The 13,321-nt window shown below is 49.3% G+C and overlaps 1 protein-coding gene across 4 annotated transcripts in view; it reads left to right on the top strand.

The window, feature by feature from the left end:
- The window catches only part of PAK5 (p21 (RAC1) activated kinase 5), a 199,234-nt gene that overhangs the window by 141,916 nt on the left and 43,997 nt on the right, over positions 1-13,321 (top strand). For all 4 annotated transcript variants that reach the window (XM_075596028.1, XM_075596031.1, XM_075596029.1 and 1 more), the window contains exon 3: positions 3,452-4,243. In XM_075596028.1, coding sequence (XP_075452143.1) covers positions 3,452-4,243 — 792 coding nt within the window. The remainder of the gene's footprint in view (positions 1-3,451; positions 4,244-13,321) is intronic.

The following is a 13,321-nucleotide window of genomic DNA, read 5'->3' as shown; positions in this document are numbered from 1 at the left end:
CATCTGTAGCCAGTGCTACCCTGCATATTAGAACAGATAAACAAAAATATGAAACAAGATCTACATAATAAAAGAATGACAATTAGAATACATCAGATTTTCAAGCCACTACAGAAAATGCTGCTGAAGTTCTATTTTTAATAATGTCTAAATGCATTGTAGATAAGAACGATTGTAATTAAATGTTTCCAATGTTGTTATGGTAACACAAATTTGAAAAACTAATATAAAGAATGGCAAATTACACACTGCATGGGTGACTGACATCTTTGTTTGTCTTTTTATTTTATCATGTTTGTTTTGTTAACTCAACAAAATGTTAAAGCTATTTATGAGTACCAGTTTCTGGCATTTCTCTTTAATGGTCAATATAAAAAAAAATAATAATAATAATAAATCTTGATTTCAGCAGGGTTTAAAGCAGGGCTCGCAAACTATTGGAGTTTCACCCCCCCCCACCCCTGTGTTTGGTTGCCCCGGCGCTCGCGCCCCCCCCCCCGTCATTTGCAGCTGCGTTGCCATGGCGGCGGGTCATGTGACATCACGTCACATGCGTTGCCATGGCGACGCGTCACACCACGCATCTGAATCCCGGCAAGTGAAGTTGCAGAGGTCTCACACGATCCCCCGGCATTTAATTTAAATACCTTAGGGAAGAGCGTGGGACCTCTGCAACCGCCCGTGCCCCCCCAGGAAAATCTTGCGCGCCCCCCAGTTTGCACAGCTCTGAGTTAAAGTATCTTTTTTTTTCTGCAGTCCCACTTTTTGTAATTAAGTACCCATAAAACAGGCATTTTTTTACATACTGTAAGCTTTTCAAAGCTGTAATCTTATCATATGACACCAGAGGAATTTAACAAGAGGTAACTCTCAATGTATTACTAAAACATTTTATAAATAAATAAATATGCTGTACTAGTTAATGCAGAACGTCTCTATTAGCTGTCCTGAAATAAAAATACTTGATACATGGTAAGTTACACCACTTTTGTGACCATAATATTAAAAACTATTAGTAAATTGTCTGGAATAGGACAGTTTGGTCAGAAATGCCAAATTGACATCGTAACTCCCTGTAGTGTTATCTCTTATCAACCTGTAATCCGCAACATTGTTCGTTTTTTTCTATCTTCATAGCCTAATTTTAAAAAAGCAGGAGGAAAGATATGCTTTTATTTCCTCAATTTTTTTTTTTTTGTTTTTTAAAAAAAAAATTTAATGCACCAAACAAGTAATCGAATGTAACTGATAAGACTACAGATGCTTTTTGTAAAAAAAAAATAACAAAACTGCAAAGTGTATATAGTTGTGATTTTAGACACATTACATGTAAGGTCTTATGAGGGAAAACTGTTATAATTACCTACTTCATTATTGTCAAAATTAATTCAGTATTTGGGAGCTGCAGCCGTTCCTCATCCTCTCTTTGGAACAGGAGCAGACAGCTGTTTTCACAGGCAGATCCATTATAGCTTATCACTAGAGGACAGACCAGAAAAGGCACACCATGAAATATAGCTACTGTCAAAGCTGCCCTGAACAAATGCAGGAAGTGTTCAGGAAGCAATTGAAATAACGTGAATAACACTAAGGGTTGTTCACCTTCATTTCAATAGATTGTATTCTATTGATTTCATTTTGTGTGAGTGCGGTGTGAAAAATCCTCCTCACTTCTTCACTTTTATTTTCAGTGCTTAGGGAGAAATGTGCTGCAGTCACTTCCAGCACCCGAGGGGTTAATCAAGTATAATAACATGAATCTTGACAGTTTATGGGTTTACGGGAATGGTGGATATTGCTGGGGGAACCAATCTTGTAATTCCAATTATATATTTAAGGTTTTATGGTTTCTGCATGTGTTTTGTTTTTAATACTAGACTAACAACTGCATTTGCTGAAAGTTTGTGTGGGGAAATTCAGCTAAATTGTCAATAAAAAAAATGAAGGCAGCATTTAATCTCTCCTGGAGAGTTAATTTAATGGTACAGTATATAATTTGTAACGAATGTGACTACATAAGTCTAAAAAGAAGCAAGTCACGCATATCAAGAAAAAAGATGGTGTCTCCCAAGGGACTTGTGAATTTTGAATAATATATAAAAAGTCGTTTTCCTGGTTTTGTGTGTGTGTGTGTGTGTGTGTGTGTGTGTGTGTTCTTTATGTTTTTTTTTCTTGTTGTGTTTGACTTGTTTTTTTCTTTACATGATTGCTGTATCTTAAATCAGGGTGGTTGATAAAGCGCCTTACAGGCTTGAAACATGTAGGTGTCTGTGGAGATTGCTGTTTGTCCAAATAAAGACCTTTTTTTGAACTTTCCTGAGTGCTGCTTATCTGGGATTCTGCCATCCAGTTGCTGCTCCAGATGTTCTATCATTTTTGTCTAGTCTAGTTCAGGAGTGGCCAACTCAAGGGCCACTAACAGGTCAGGTTTTAAGGATATCCCTGTTTCAGCACAGGTGGCTTAATCAGTGGCTCAGTCAAAGACTGCACCATCTGTGCTGAAGCAGTGATATCCTTAACACCTGACCTGTTGGTGGCCCTTGAGGACTGGAGTTGGCCACTCCCGATTTAGTTGTTGGCACTATATTATATTTGCTGTATAGTTAGACTGACCTTTTATCTATAGGTCATCTCAATTTGTTGGCACTGGATTTCGTTTTTTGTGAGTACCACACAAGTCTAACCTTTCACAGCTTCTTCTGCAAAATCAATTTAACATAACTTGCACAGGTTGAAATAATTTTACAGAAGCTGAAAATATATAGCTATGATCATCATCATTATACAATCTCACATTTATCCCAAACATAAACTTCTTATACTGACAAAAGTACAAATAATCCACTTTTTCATAACATATGGAAAGATTAAATAATTTCTATCTCCCACACCAGTATTATGTTATAAAATATATTTCTTGTCAGTCCAAATCAAAAAAATTAGGAGACGTCCCACATAATTCCCAAGTCTAGGCCCTTCCTGTGCTTTAATATTTATCTGCAGATGTTATTATATATTATATTATTTATGTCATTATAAACTTCACTTTCAAGGGGTTGAGGAGTGAAGAGGGGATTTGGAATCATGACATAGGAGAATTCAACAGGGATACCTTGACAGAGGGTTATATTAAACGCCAAATATTTGTATTGCCTTTGTGTAGCAAAGGCTACTGTGTAGCAGAACACAGCTTTAGACGTCAAAGTACGGCAGAATTACAACCACTGTATATTCAGTCTTATTTTGCAACCATGATGTTCTTAGGTATGGTAACTTTCCTGCAGTTGTTAAAAATACAACTTAAGCATTGGGATAATGGTTTGGGTATGCTTGGGAATTCATTTAGATTTCTGGCTGCAATAAATACTTATGCACTCTTCTGGCTTGTTTTTTTTTTTTTTTTTAATAATATGAAGCCAACTTTATAAACTGCTTTTCTTTCTTTCTTTAGACTATTGTCAGAGGGAGTAGACCTCCACAGGATGCCTCCATCAATGGCTTGCTAGAAGATTTTGACAATATTTCCGTTACACGTTCCAATTCTCTTCGGAAGGAGAGTCCACCCACCCCTCGCCAGGGGCACGCCAACCATTTAAAAGGTTATCCAGAAGAAAATGGCTTCATAACCTACTCCCAATATAGTTGTGAGACCGAGGTTCCAAAAAGTAATATTTCTGAAAGATACAAAGAGAGAAGCCTGAGTGCGGAGGAAGCAGAGGGATATTATCGAGCAAACAAACCTACCAGACAAAATGGGCATCCAGTGAAAATGAGATCTTATGAAGCATACTATCCTGAAGTAAAATCAATGAAGCCAGATATGTCAAGTTATCCTTCAGAGTATCATCCACAATTGGAAACAAAAAGTAAATCAGTTGATCAATGTGGGCTAAAATGGGACTACCACATGGTTACTGGTGCATCTCTTCAGGACTACAGGGATCATTTCCAACCTTCTATTACAGGGACAATAATGTTGAGTGAGGGCTCTAAAGAAAGACTTGAGTACAGTGAATGGGGAGATGGACTACCCAAGGATGATTATGATAAGAGACCAAAGTCCTCATATGTTACACAAACAAGCCCTCAACCAGCCATAAGACAAAGGTCAAGGTCAGGATCTGGCCTCCAAGAACCAGTCATACCATATGGTGCAGGTGTTTTGAAAACAAACCAGCAGGGGCATTCCTTCAGTTCCTATACATACCCACGTTTGTCAGAAACCGCAGCATGCATCCCAAAGGTAATGGCAACATGTACACATCTTCATCTTTATATTTTCTTCTTTCAATCAAGTCAAATGTAAAACTATACTGTATATTGATGTACTAAACTACTTTCCTAGAGAGGCTGAAGATATTTCTTCCTAACAATTAGGAATTGTGTAAAAAAGGGATGATTTGTGTCACAGAAATGAGTGAATGTCTAATCTTGTACTTCAATGAAGACAGCGTGAAGGTAAATCAATGAAAGATTTATTAAAGGCTAATACTTATTCAAAGGTGACAAACATAGTGATATAAGAAAATATAATATTAAGTATGGTGACACAGTAATAAAGGTGATTGGGAAAAAAGGGTTTTTGTAAGTCTGGGTGCAGTCAGAATTGACATTAAGAATTAGGCCTATTCTGAAGGGATCTGCTCTGGTATCTAGTATCTGCAACCAAGAATATACACGTCGAGCAAAAGGGCCTCAACTAATTATATAGCCACAATGCCAATTTAATAAATATTTTTTACATTTATCTGAAGAATAAAAAAAGATGTGGCCTAATGGGAAAAAATACAGTTTGGTATAACCGTAACACTAACGGATCTCATATTAGAGTTGTTCAGAAAGGAGTTATATTGACAGCCGTATATTACTTATCTTCAAACACCATCTTACAGTTAGACAGTGTAACTTTTAATTAAGAATCCCTAAACTAGGAAACTAGCTTTGTCCATTACCAATCAGTGTGGATCAAATAATTAACTCTCTTGGATCCAGACAGGCAGATATTAATGCAGTGAAAGATATTTGTCCTGCGCTCAGGCAGCTTAGTAGAAGCACACAAGGTGTCGGTGAGTGTCACATAGAGTGGAGCTGGAGTGTATACATGGACCAGAGTAAAGTCAAAGCCGGGAAGGAAAAACCTTACCTATATAGGCTCATAAACCTGGTCCTGCTCTCCTCTAATTTCCGATGTCTGGCCGTGCAGCCTTCTGAAGAATTGGCATAGGAAGAAAGGAATCCGGCGCTACAGCATGTGACAAACTCCAGGGCACTTCCGGGTTAGAACAAAAACTTTATTGGACCTCACGAACACACAGCTACACCACAGTCTCCCCCTCAATGCGTTTCACGCTAGAAATATGCAGGCTCAGACCACATCTCCCCACTCCAAGAAGAAGCGCTGATTCTAGCGTGAAACGCGTTGAGGGGGAGACTGTGGTGTAGCTGTGTGTTCGTGAGGTCCAATAAAGTTTTTGTTCTAACCTGGAAGTACCCTGGAGTTTGTCACATGCTGTAGCGCCGGATTCCTTTCTTCCTAGGCAGATATTAATGCCTTTCAGCTCTGACAACTGTTGATTCTTCCATTTTCAACACTATACTGCTGCGGCCGAGTTTATTCGAGCATTTGCCCGGTCTCGGCCGCAGCAGTAACCAGGCGCGCGCCGGGATCTGCCTGGCGCGCGCCGAAGCCGCTCAGGAGCACCCTCCGATCGGGGCTTTCTCCCTCCCGCTGCCGGGTCCGCCGGGTCCCCCGGAACCCCCTGCCGCCGTCCCCCACATCGCGGGACACCAGGGCTCCCTCGGGGAGCCCTGGACGCGCGTACAGGGGGCGCAGGCACCCGATGACGCGTGACCGCGCGTCGATGACGCGCGGCACGCCGAGGGAGTGCGGCTAGCATGGCGGGGCATCCCCAGGCTTGCGGAGCTAGCCGCACTCAAATAAATCTGGTCGCCTCTGTATATGTCATTTAAGCGGCTTCACACTTGTGGACAGTCACTGGAGATGTGCACTTGACCCCGTGTTTGGGTTTTGGGTTTGGTTTGTAAAAAAAAATTCTATATATATATATATATATATATATATATATATTTTTTTTTTTCAAACCGTTGTATGTGTGTCTGTCTGTCCTGTGTCTGCCTGTATCTAGGGGCAATCCGATTGGTCCGTTGGTCCGTGGGCCGCCGCCCTCCCACGGCTCTCATTGGCTCACCCCCCCCCCCTGTGTCCCACCCCCCCACAGCTCACATTGGCCGGTGTACCTCGCCCCCTCCATGGCTACACCGCGTGCCCCTCTGAGCGCAGTGCAGCCGCAGATTCTCCTCCTCACCGAGCGCCCCTGCAACCCCCCCACCCGCACCTCGACCCGGCCCGCCATCTGCCATGAAACCCACCAGCCACACTCGGGCCGCAACCTCCATCCGCACCCCGCCGAATCAATCCCTCACACCCGCATTACCACCCCCCTCGAAGCGCACCATCAGCCTCTCTCCCTGACGCACACCTCTCACGGCCGCACGCTGCATACTCCAGGCCGTCGCCACTCTCCCGCACGCCGCACACTTCCGGCCCTCGCCTCTCTCACTGCCACTCACCTCTCCCGCACGCCGCACACTCCAGGCCGTCGCCTCTCTCCCGCTGCCGCCTCTAGCACGCACGCCCGCTCCTGCCTTTCACTCCCCCCCACTCTTGCCTTCACCCCCCCACTCTTGCCTTTCACTCCCCCCCCACTCTTGCCTTCACCCCCCCACCACTCTTGCCTTCACCCCCCCCACTCTTGCCTTCACCCCCCCACTCTTGCCTTCACCCCCCCACTCTTGCCTTCACCCCCCCACTCTTGCCTTCACCCCCCCCACTCTTGCCTTCACCCCCCCCCCCACTCTTGCCTTCACCCCCCCCCACTCTTGCCTTCACCCCCCCCATTCTTGCCTTCACCCCCCCCATTCTTGCCTTCACCCCCCCCCCCCACTCTTGCCTTCACCCCCCCCACTCTTGCCTTCACCCCCTCCCCACTCTTGCCTTCACCCCTCCCCACTCTTGCCTTCACCCCTCCCCACTCTTGCCTTCACCCCCCCCCACTCTTGCCTTCACCCCCCCCCCACTCTTGCCTTCACCCCCCCCCACTCTTGCCTTCACCCCCCCCCACTCTTGCCTTCACCCCCCCACTCTTGCCTTCACCCCCCCCCCACTCTTGCCTTCACCCCCCACACTCTTGCCTTCACCCCCCCCCCCCACACTCTTGCCTTCACCCCCCCACTTTTGCCTTCACCCCCCCACTTTTGCCTTCACCCCCCCACTCTTGCCTTCACCCCCCCACTCTTGCCATCACCCCCCCACTCTTGCCTTCACCCCCCCCCACTCTTGCCTTCACCCCCCCACTCTTGCCTTCACCCCCCCCCCCACTCTTGCCTTCACCCCCCCCCACTCTTGCCTTACCCCCCCACTCTTGCCTTACCCCCCACTCTTGCCTTCACCCCCCCCACTCTTGCCTTCACACCCCCCACTCTTGCCTTCACCCCCCCCACTCTTGCCTTCACCCGCCCCACTCTTGCCTTCACCCCCCCACTCTTGCCTTCACCCCCCCCCACTCTTGCCTTCACCCCCCCTACTTTTGCCTTCACCCCCCCCACTCTTGCCTTTACACCCCCCCCACACTCTTGCCTTCACCCCCCCCCCCCACTTTTGCCTTCACATCCCCACTCTTGCCTTTACCCCCCCACTCTTGCCTTCACCCCCCCACTCTTGCCTTCACCCCCCCACTCTTGCCTTCACCCCCCCACTCTTGTCTTCACCCCCCCCCACTCTTGCCTTCACCCCCCCACTCTTGCCTTCACCCCCCCACTTTTGCCTTCACCCCCCCCCCCACTTTTGCCTTCACCCCCCCACTCTTGCCTTCACCCCCCCACTCTTGCCTTCACCCCCCCACTCTTGCCTTCACCCCCCCACTCTTGCCTTCACCCCCCCACTCTTGCCTTCACCCCCCCCACTCTTGCCTTCACCCCCCCCCACTCTTGCCTTCACCCCCCCCCACTCTTGCCTTCACCCCCCCCACTCTTGCCTTAACCCACCCCCACTCTTGCCTTACCCCCCCACTCTTGCCTTACCCCCCCACTCTTGCCTTACCCCCCCCCACTCTTGCCTTCACCCCCCCCACTCTTGCCTTAACCCACCCCCACTCTTGCCTTACCCCCCCACTCTTGCCTTACCCCCCCACTCTTGCCTTCCCCCCCCACTCTTGCCTTACCCCTCCACTCTTGCCTTACCCCCCACTCTTGCCTTCACCCCCCCCACTCTTGCCTTCACACCCCCCACTCTTGCCTTCACCCCCCCCACTCTTGCCTTCACCCCCCCACTCTTGCCTTCACCCCCCCACTCTTGCCTTCACCCCCCCCCACTCTTGCCTTCACCCCCCCCACTCTTGCCTTCACCCCCCCCCCACTCTTGCCTTCACCCCCCCCCCACTCTTGCCTTCACCCCCCCCACTCTTGCCTTCACCCCCCCCATTCTTGCCTTCACCCCCCCCATTCTTGCCTTCACCCCCCCCCACTCTTGCCTTCACCCCCCCCACTCTTGCCTTCACCCCCTCCCCACTCTTGCCTTCACCCCTCCCCACTCTTGCCTTCACCCCTCCCCACTCTTGCCTTCACCCCCCACACTCTTGCCTTCACCCCCCCCCCACTCTTGCCTTCACCCCCCCCCACTCTTGCCTTCACCCCCCCCCACTCTTGCCTTCACCCCCCCACTCTTGCCTTCACCCCCCCCCACTCTTGCCTTCACCCCCCACACTCTTGCCTTCACCCCCCCCCCACACTCTTGCCTTCACCCCCCCACTTTTGCCTTCACATCCCCACTCTTGCCTTCACCCCCCACTCTTGCCTTCACCCCCCCACTTTTGCCTTCACCCCCCCACTTTTGCCTTCACCCCCCCACTCTTGCCTTCACCCCCCCCACTCTTGCCATCACCCCCCCACTCTTGCCTTCACCCCCCCCCCACTCTTGCCTTCACCCCCCCACTCTTGCCTTCACCCCCCCCCCACTCTTGCCTTCACCCCCCCCCCACTCTTGCCTTACCCCCCCACTCTTGCCTTACCCCCCACTCTTGCCTTCACCCCCCCCCACTCTTGCCTTCACACCCCCCACTCTTGCCTTCACCCCCCCCACTCTTGCCTTCACCCCCCCACTCTTGCCTTCACCCCCCCCCACTCTTGCCTTCACCCCCCCTACTTTTGCCTTCACCCCCCCCACTCTTGCCTTTACACCCCCCCCACACTCTTGCCTTCACCCCCCCCCCCCCACTTTTGCCTTCACATCCCCACTCTTGCCTTCACCCCCCCACTCTTGCCTTCACCCCCCCACTCTTGCCTTCACCCCCCCACTCTTGTCTTCACCCCCCCCCCCACTCTTGCCTTCACCCCCCCACTCTTGCCTTCACCCCCCCCACTTTTGCCTTCACCCCCCCCCCACTTTTGCCTTCACCCCCCCACTCTTGCCTTCACCCCCCCACTCTTGCCTTCACCCCCCCACTCTTGCCTTCACCCCCCCACTCTTGCCTTCACCCCCCCCACTCTTGCCTTCACCCCCCCCCCACTCTTGCCTTCACCCCCCCCCACTCTTGCCTTCACCCCCCCACTCTTGCCTTAACCCACCCCCACTCTTGCCTTACCCCCCCACTCTTGCCTTACCCCCCCACTCTTGCCTTCCCCCCCCACTCTTGCCTTACCCCTCCACTCTTGCCTTACCCCCCACTCTTGCCTTCACCCCCCCCCACTCTTGCCTTCACACCCCCCACTCTTGCCTTCACACCCCCCACTCTTGCCTTCACACCCCCCACTCCTGCCTTCACCCCCCCCCCCCACTCTTGCCTTCACCCCCCCCACTCTTGCCTTCACCCCCCCACTCTTGCCTTCACCCCGCCCCACTCTTGCCTTCACCCCGCCCCACTCTTGCCTTCACCCCCCCACTCTTGCCTTCACCCCCCCACTCTTGCCTTCACCCCCCCCACTCTTGCCTTCACCCCCCCCACTCTTGCCTTCACCCCCCCACTCTTGCCTTCACCCCCCCCACTCTTGCCTTACCCCGCTCAGTGCGCTAAAAAATATTTTTCCCTGGTAGGTGCGCTATGGGTTGGGGGAGGGGAAGGGGGTGCCCTGCTCCTTTCGTTTGTCCTGGGCCCCATGCTTTCTGTTGACGACCCTGCTCCCGCCCGCCACCGCAGCAGACACCCCGCCCCACAGTAAGTCCGCTGCCGCCACCCCCCCTGTCACACCTCCTAAAGCACTCTGTACATTGATGGCGCTATATAAATAAAGACATACAATACACACCGCACCCAAAGTCAGCCACCGCAGAGATACCCGCAGGGTGCCGCCGCACCCTGTCACTAACCCACCTGCAGTGAGCCGCACAACCCTCCCGTCTGCGACTGAGGGGGGGTTGGAGAATCAACCCTCCCGCCCCAGTGACCCACTGCTGCCGAGCTCTGAAGGGGGGGGGGGGAGAAAATCACTAACCAAAGGTGAGCAACCGCCGCTAACCTCTGAAGGGGGGGGGGGGGGATTCCACGTCTGTCAAAGAACAGGACGAAGTAAAACAAAGACATGACAAGGCTAGTTCGAAGGAGGATACTATTTAGAACAGTGGTTTTCAACCTTTTTTTGGTTGGGGAACCCCAGAATTTGATTTTGACATTCTGAGAAACCCCAACCCTCGCCCCCTGTCACCCCGCCACCGTCTCTCCACCTCCAAATTGCCCCGTCTCTTTCTCCCCCTTACGCGCTTGCACACTCTCCCACTTACACACACACACACTCTCCCATTTACACACACACACTCTCTCCCCCACACACACACTCTCACACTTACACACACACACACTCTCTCCCTCTTACACACACAAACCCTCCCACTTACACACACACTCTCTCCCCCACACACAAACACACACACACTCCCATTTACACACACACACAAACCCTCCCACTTACACACACACTCTTTTAGACACGCACACTTACACACACACTCTCTCTCCCACTTACACACGCACACACTCTGACCCCCTGTCGGGACCCGTTCAGCAGTGAAGCACTTGGAGTGTGTTCCCCCTCCCTCCCCCCTCCCTGTGAGAGCGCGCGCTGACCGGAGCAGGCAGAGAGAAGAATAGTAGTGAGCTGCTGCTGCTTAGCTCGGGAGCCGGTTTGGAACAGCTGGGAGAGTTGTCCCGGCTCTCCCCCACCCTGGCAGCCGCGAAACCCCTGAGGGGTTCACTGATTTAGAAAGACCATTTAATGTTACAGAGTATATTGGAGACAGGATAAAGAATGCTGAAAAATTGCCTCACTAAACTCCGCTGCGGTGGCAGGAGTCACAAAACACTGTTATATATGTCCTTGAGTCCTTCCACCCACCCTTGTGTAACAGATAAAACAGTTAGGATATACATATAGGAGAAGCCAAGCACTGTACCCTCATGGATGCTACGTCTGTGGCTGGCAATGCTGTACAAGTGCTGACTCGTTTGGGCCTCTACAATAGATGTTTACATCTGTGCCTGGTAGAGGATGGAAATTACTTTAAATGTCTATTTGACATCTGTCACAAGAGTTTTGAGTGCCACAGGATACTGTTTTCTATGGGACCCAAAGGCTTCCGCCATATTGAGATCTGAGCACTACATTTTGGCAACCATGCTTTACCCTCTCTTTAGCCGATTTCTTTCCAACCTCCACCAGGCACAGATGTAAACACCTGCCAAGAGCTCCCTGTTACCAAGGTGTCAACTCAAAAGTCACAGTACTCAAAATGTTCAGTATTGAAGTCTATGGAGCGATTTGTGCAGGGATTCTTGCTTTCCTACTAGAGCACCAACCACCATTTAAAAGGAGCGGAGTGCACCCACCATCTTTTGATCCTTGGAGACCTTTGGGTCCTCATTAAGCACAGAAATGAAGTGATGAACAAGGCCAAGGTATCTAGAACTGGAACCGTAATTTTTCATATTGTCCTTCTGCTTCTCCAAAGTGCTTTTCTAGAAGTTTTATTGAGTGGTATGACCTGACTCAGGCTAGCACTGTCTGAACTCACTTCCTATGTTGCTAATTCAAATGATTTAAGTAATTTGCACAAAAGTGTGAGGCTTTTCTAGTGTGCTGGAGAAATATAGCATCCCATGCGAAGGTGAAAGGAGGGAGTTATGTTAGCTGGTGATGGCCTGTCGCCGAAGCATAGAGAGGCCGTAATTATACCTTGTTGCAACCTCTTGCTTCTGTGGCTGGCGTGGCAGTTTATTCTTTTCTTACAGCTATTGCAGTGTTCTGCATGCTATTGCCGAATGCTTAAAATTATGAGGTTTTATGTGCAACAGCCAGCATCTTCTGTACAGGCCTATCATGTTTCAGAAGATTCTGTACGAGCAAGATGATAGTGTGGACAAAACAAGGAAAGTGTTCAAAGTCTCCAAGTCATAGTGCACATAATGTTTGCTCTATTATCCAAAAATATGAAGCCTGAGGTGAGTCCTGAGGGGGTTGCCATTTTGCAATGACAAGCCTCAGTTTATTTAAGAGATTGACACAGGTATGCTTCTTTGTGAAACTTTCAATAAATAAAACACTTGGTCTGTCTACTTGCCATGCTGGTAGAGAGAGGTTGATGATGGAGCCGCCGCTGTTGCTAATACCCAGTGGGTCATCACATATCCGAAGTTAAGTAGATAGTTGGCACAATAGCATTTTTCATGGTCATGGTGACTTTGACCTGCAGCTCCATGTACAGATCAGCAATGGCATTTCTAGATAAATGAAATCTAAACAGAATTTCATATCATAGGCACACCGAATTAGTAGTAGACATAGGATGCAGATCCAATGCTAATCTAGCAGCCATAGCTCTAGTGATCTGCTGTGCAATAGGGTGTCTGGGTTCCAACTTTTTTTCTTCTTTAAATTGACTGTTGGGGAGTTATTTATTTGGGGACAACATAGTTCAGTTGGAAATATGACTCTCCCTTAGACTTCCTCTTCACTGTTTGTGGTGACTCTGTTTAAGCAACAGCAGCACCCTGGGATTCTTAAGAATATATTACTTTTGGTTGTTGGTGATCTGGAGTTATTCTGATGAAGTATTTACCAATTCCTAATGTCACTAGTTGCTGTTGCTCTGCCTTGATGAGAAGGGTTGGTCTGAGAGTGAATGAGTTTGCTGCAAGTGGTGTAACATGGAGGAAGAGCCATGGTGGTCTGTGTTCCTACCTCTGCTTATGTTTGCATGAAAAATGTTGCAGATTGCCTGGCATATATTGTCTGGGTTAGGGTATATTGCAATTCC

The sequence above is a fragment of the Ascaphus truei genome, chromosome 4 (assembly GCF_040206685.1).
Source record: "Ascaphus truei isolate aAscTru1 chromosome 4, aAscTru1.hap1, whole genome shotgun sequence".
Taxonomy (NCBI): domain Eukaryota; kingdom Metazoa; phylum Chordata; class Amphibia; order Anura; family Ascaphidae; genus Ascaphus; species Ascaphus truei.
The sequence above is the reverse complement of the archived record's forward strand: the minus strand, read 5'-3'. Positions and strand labels throughout refer to the sequence as shown.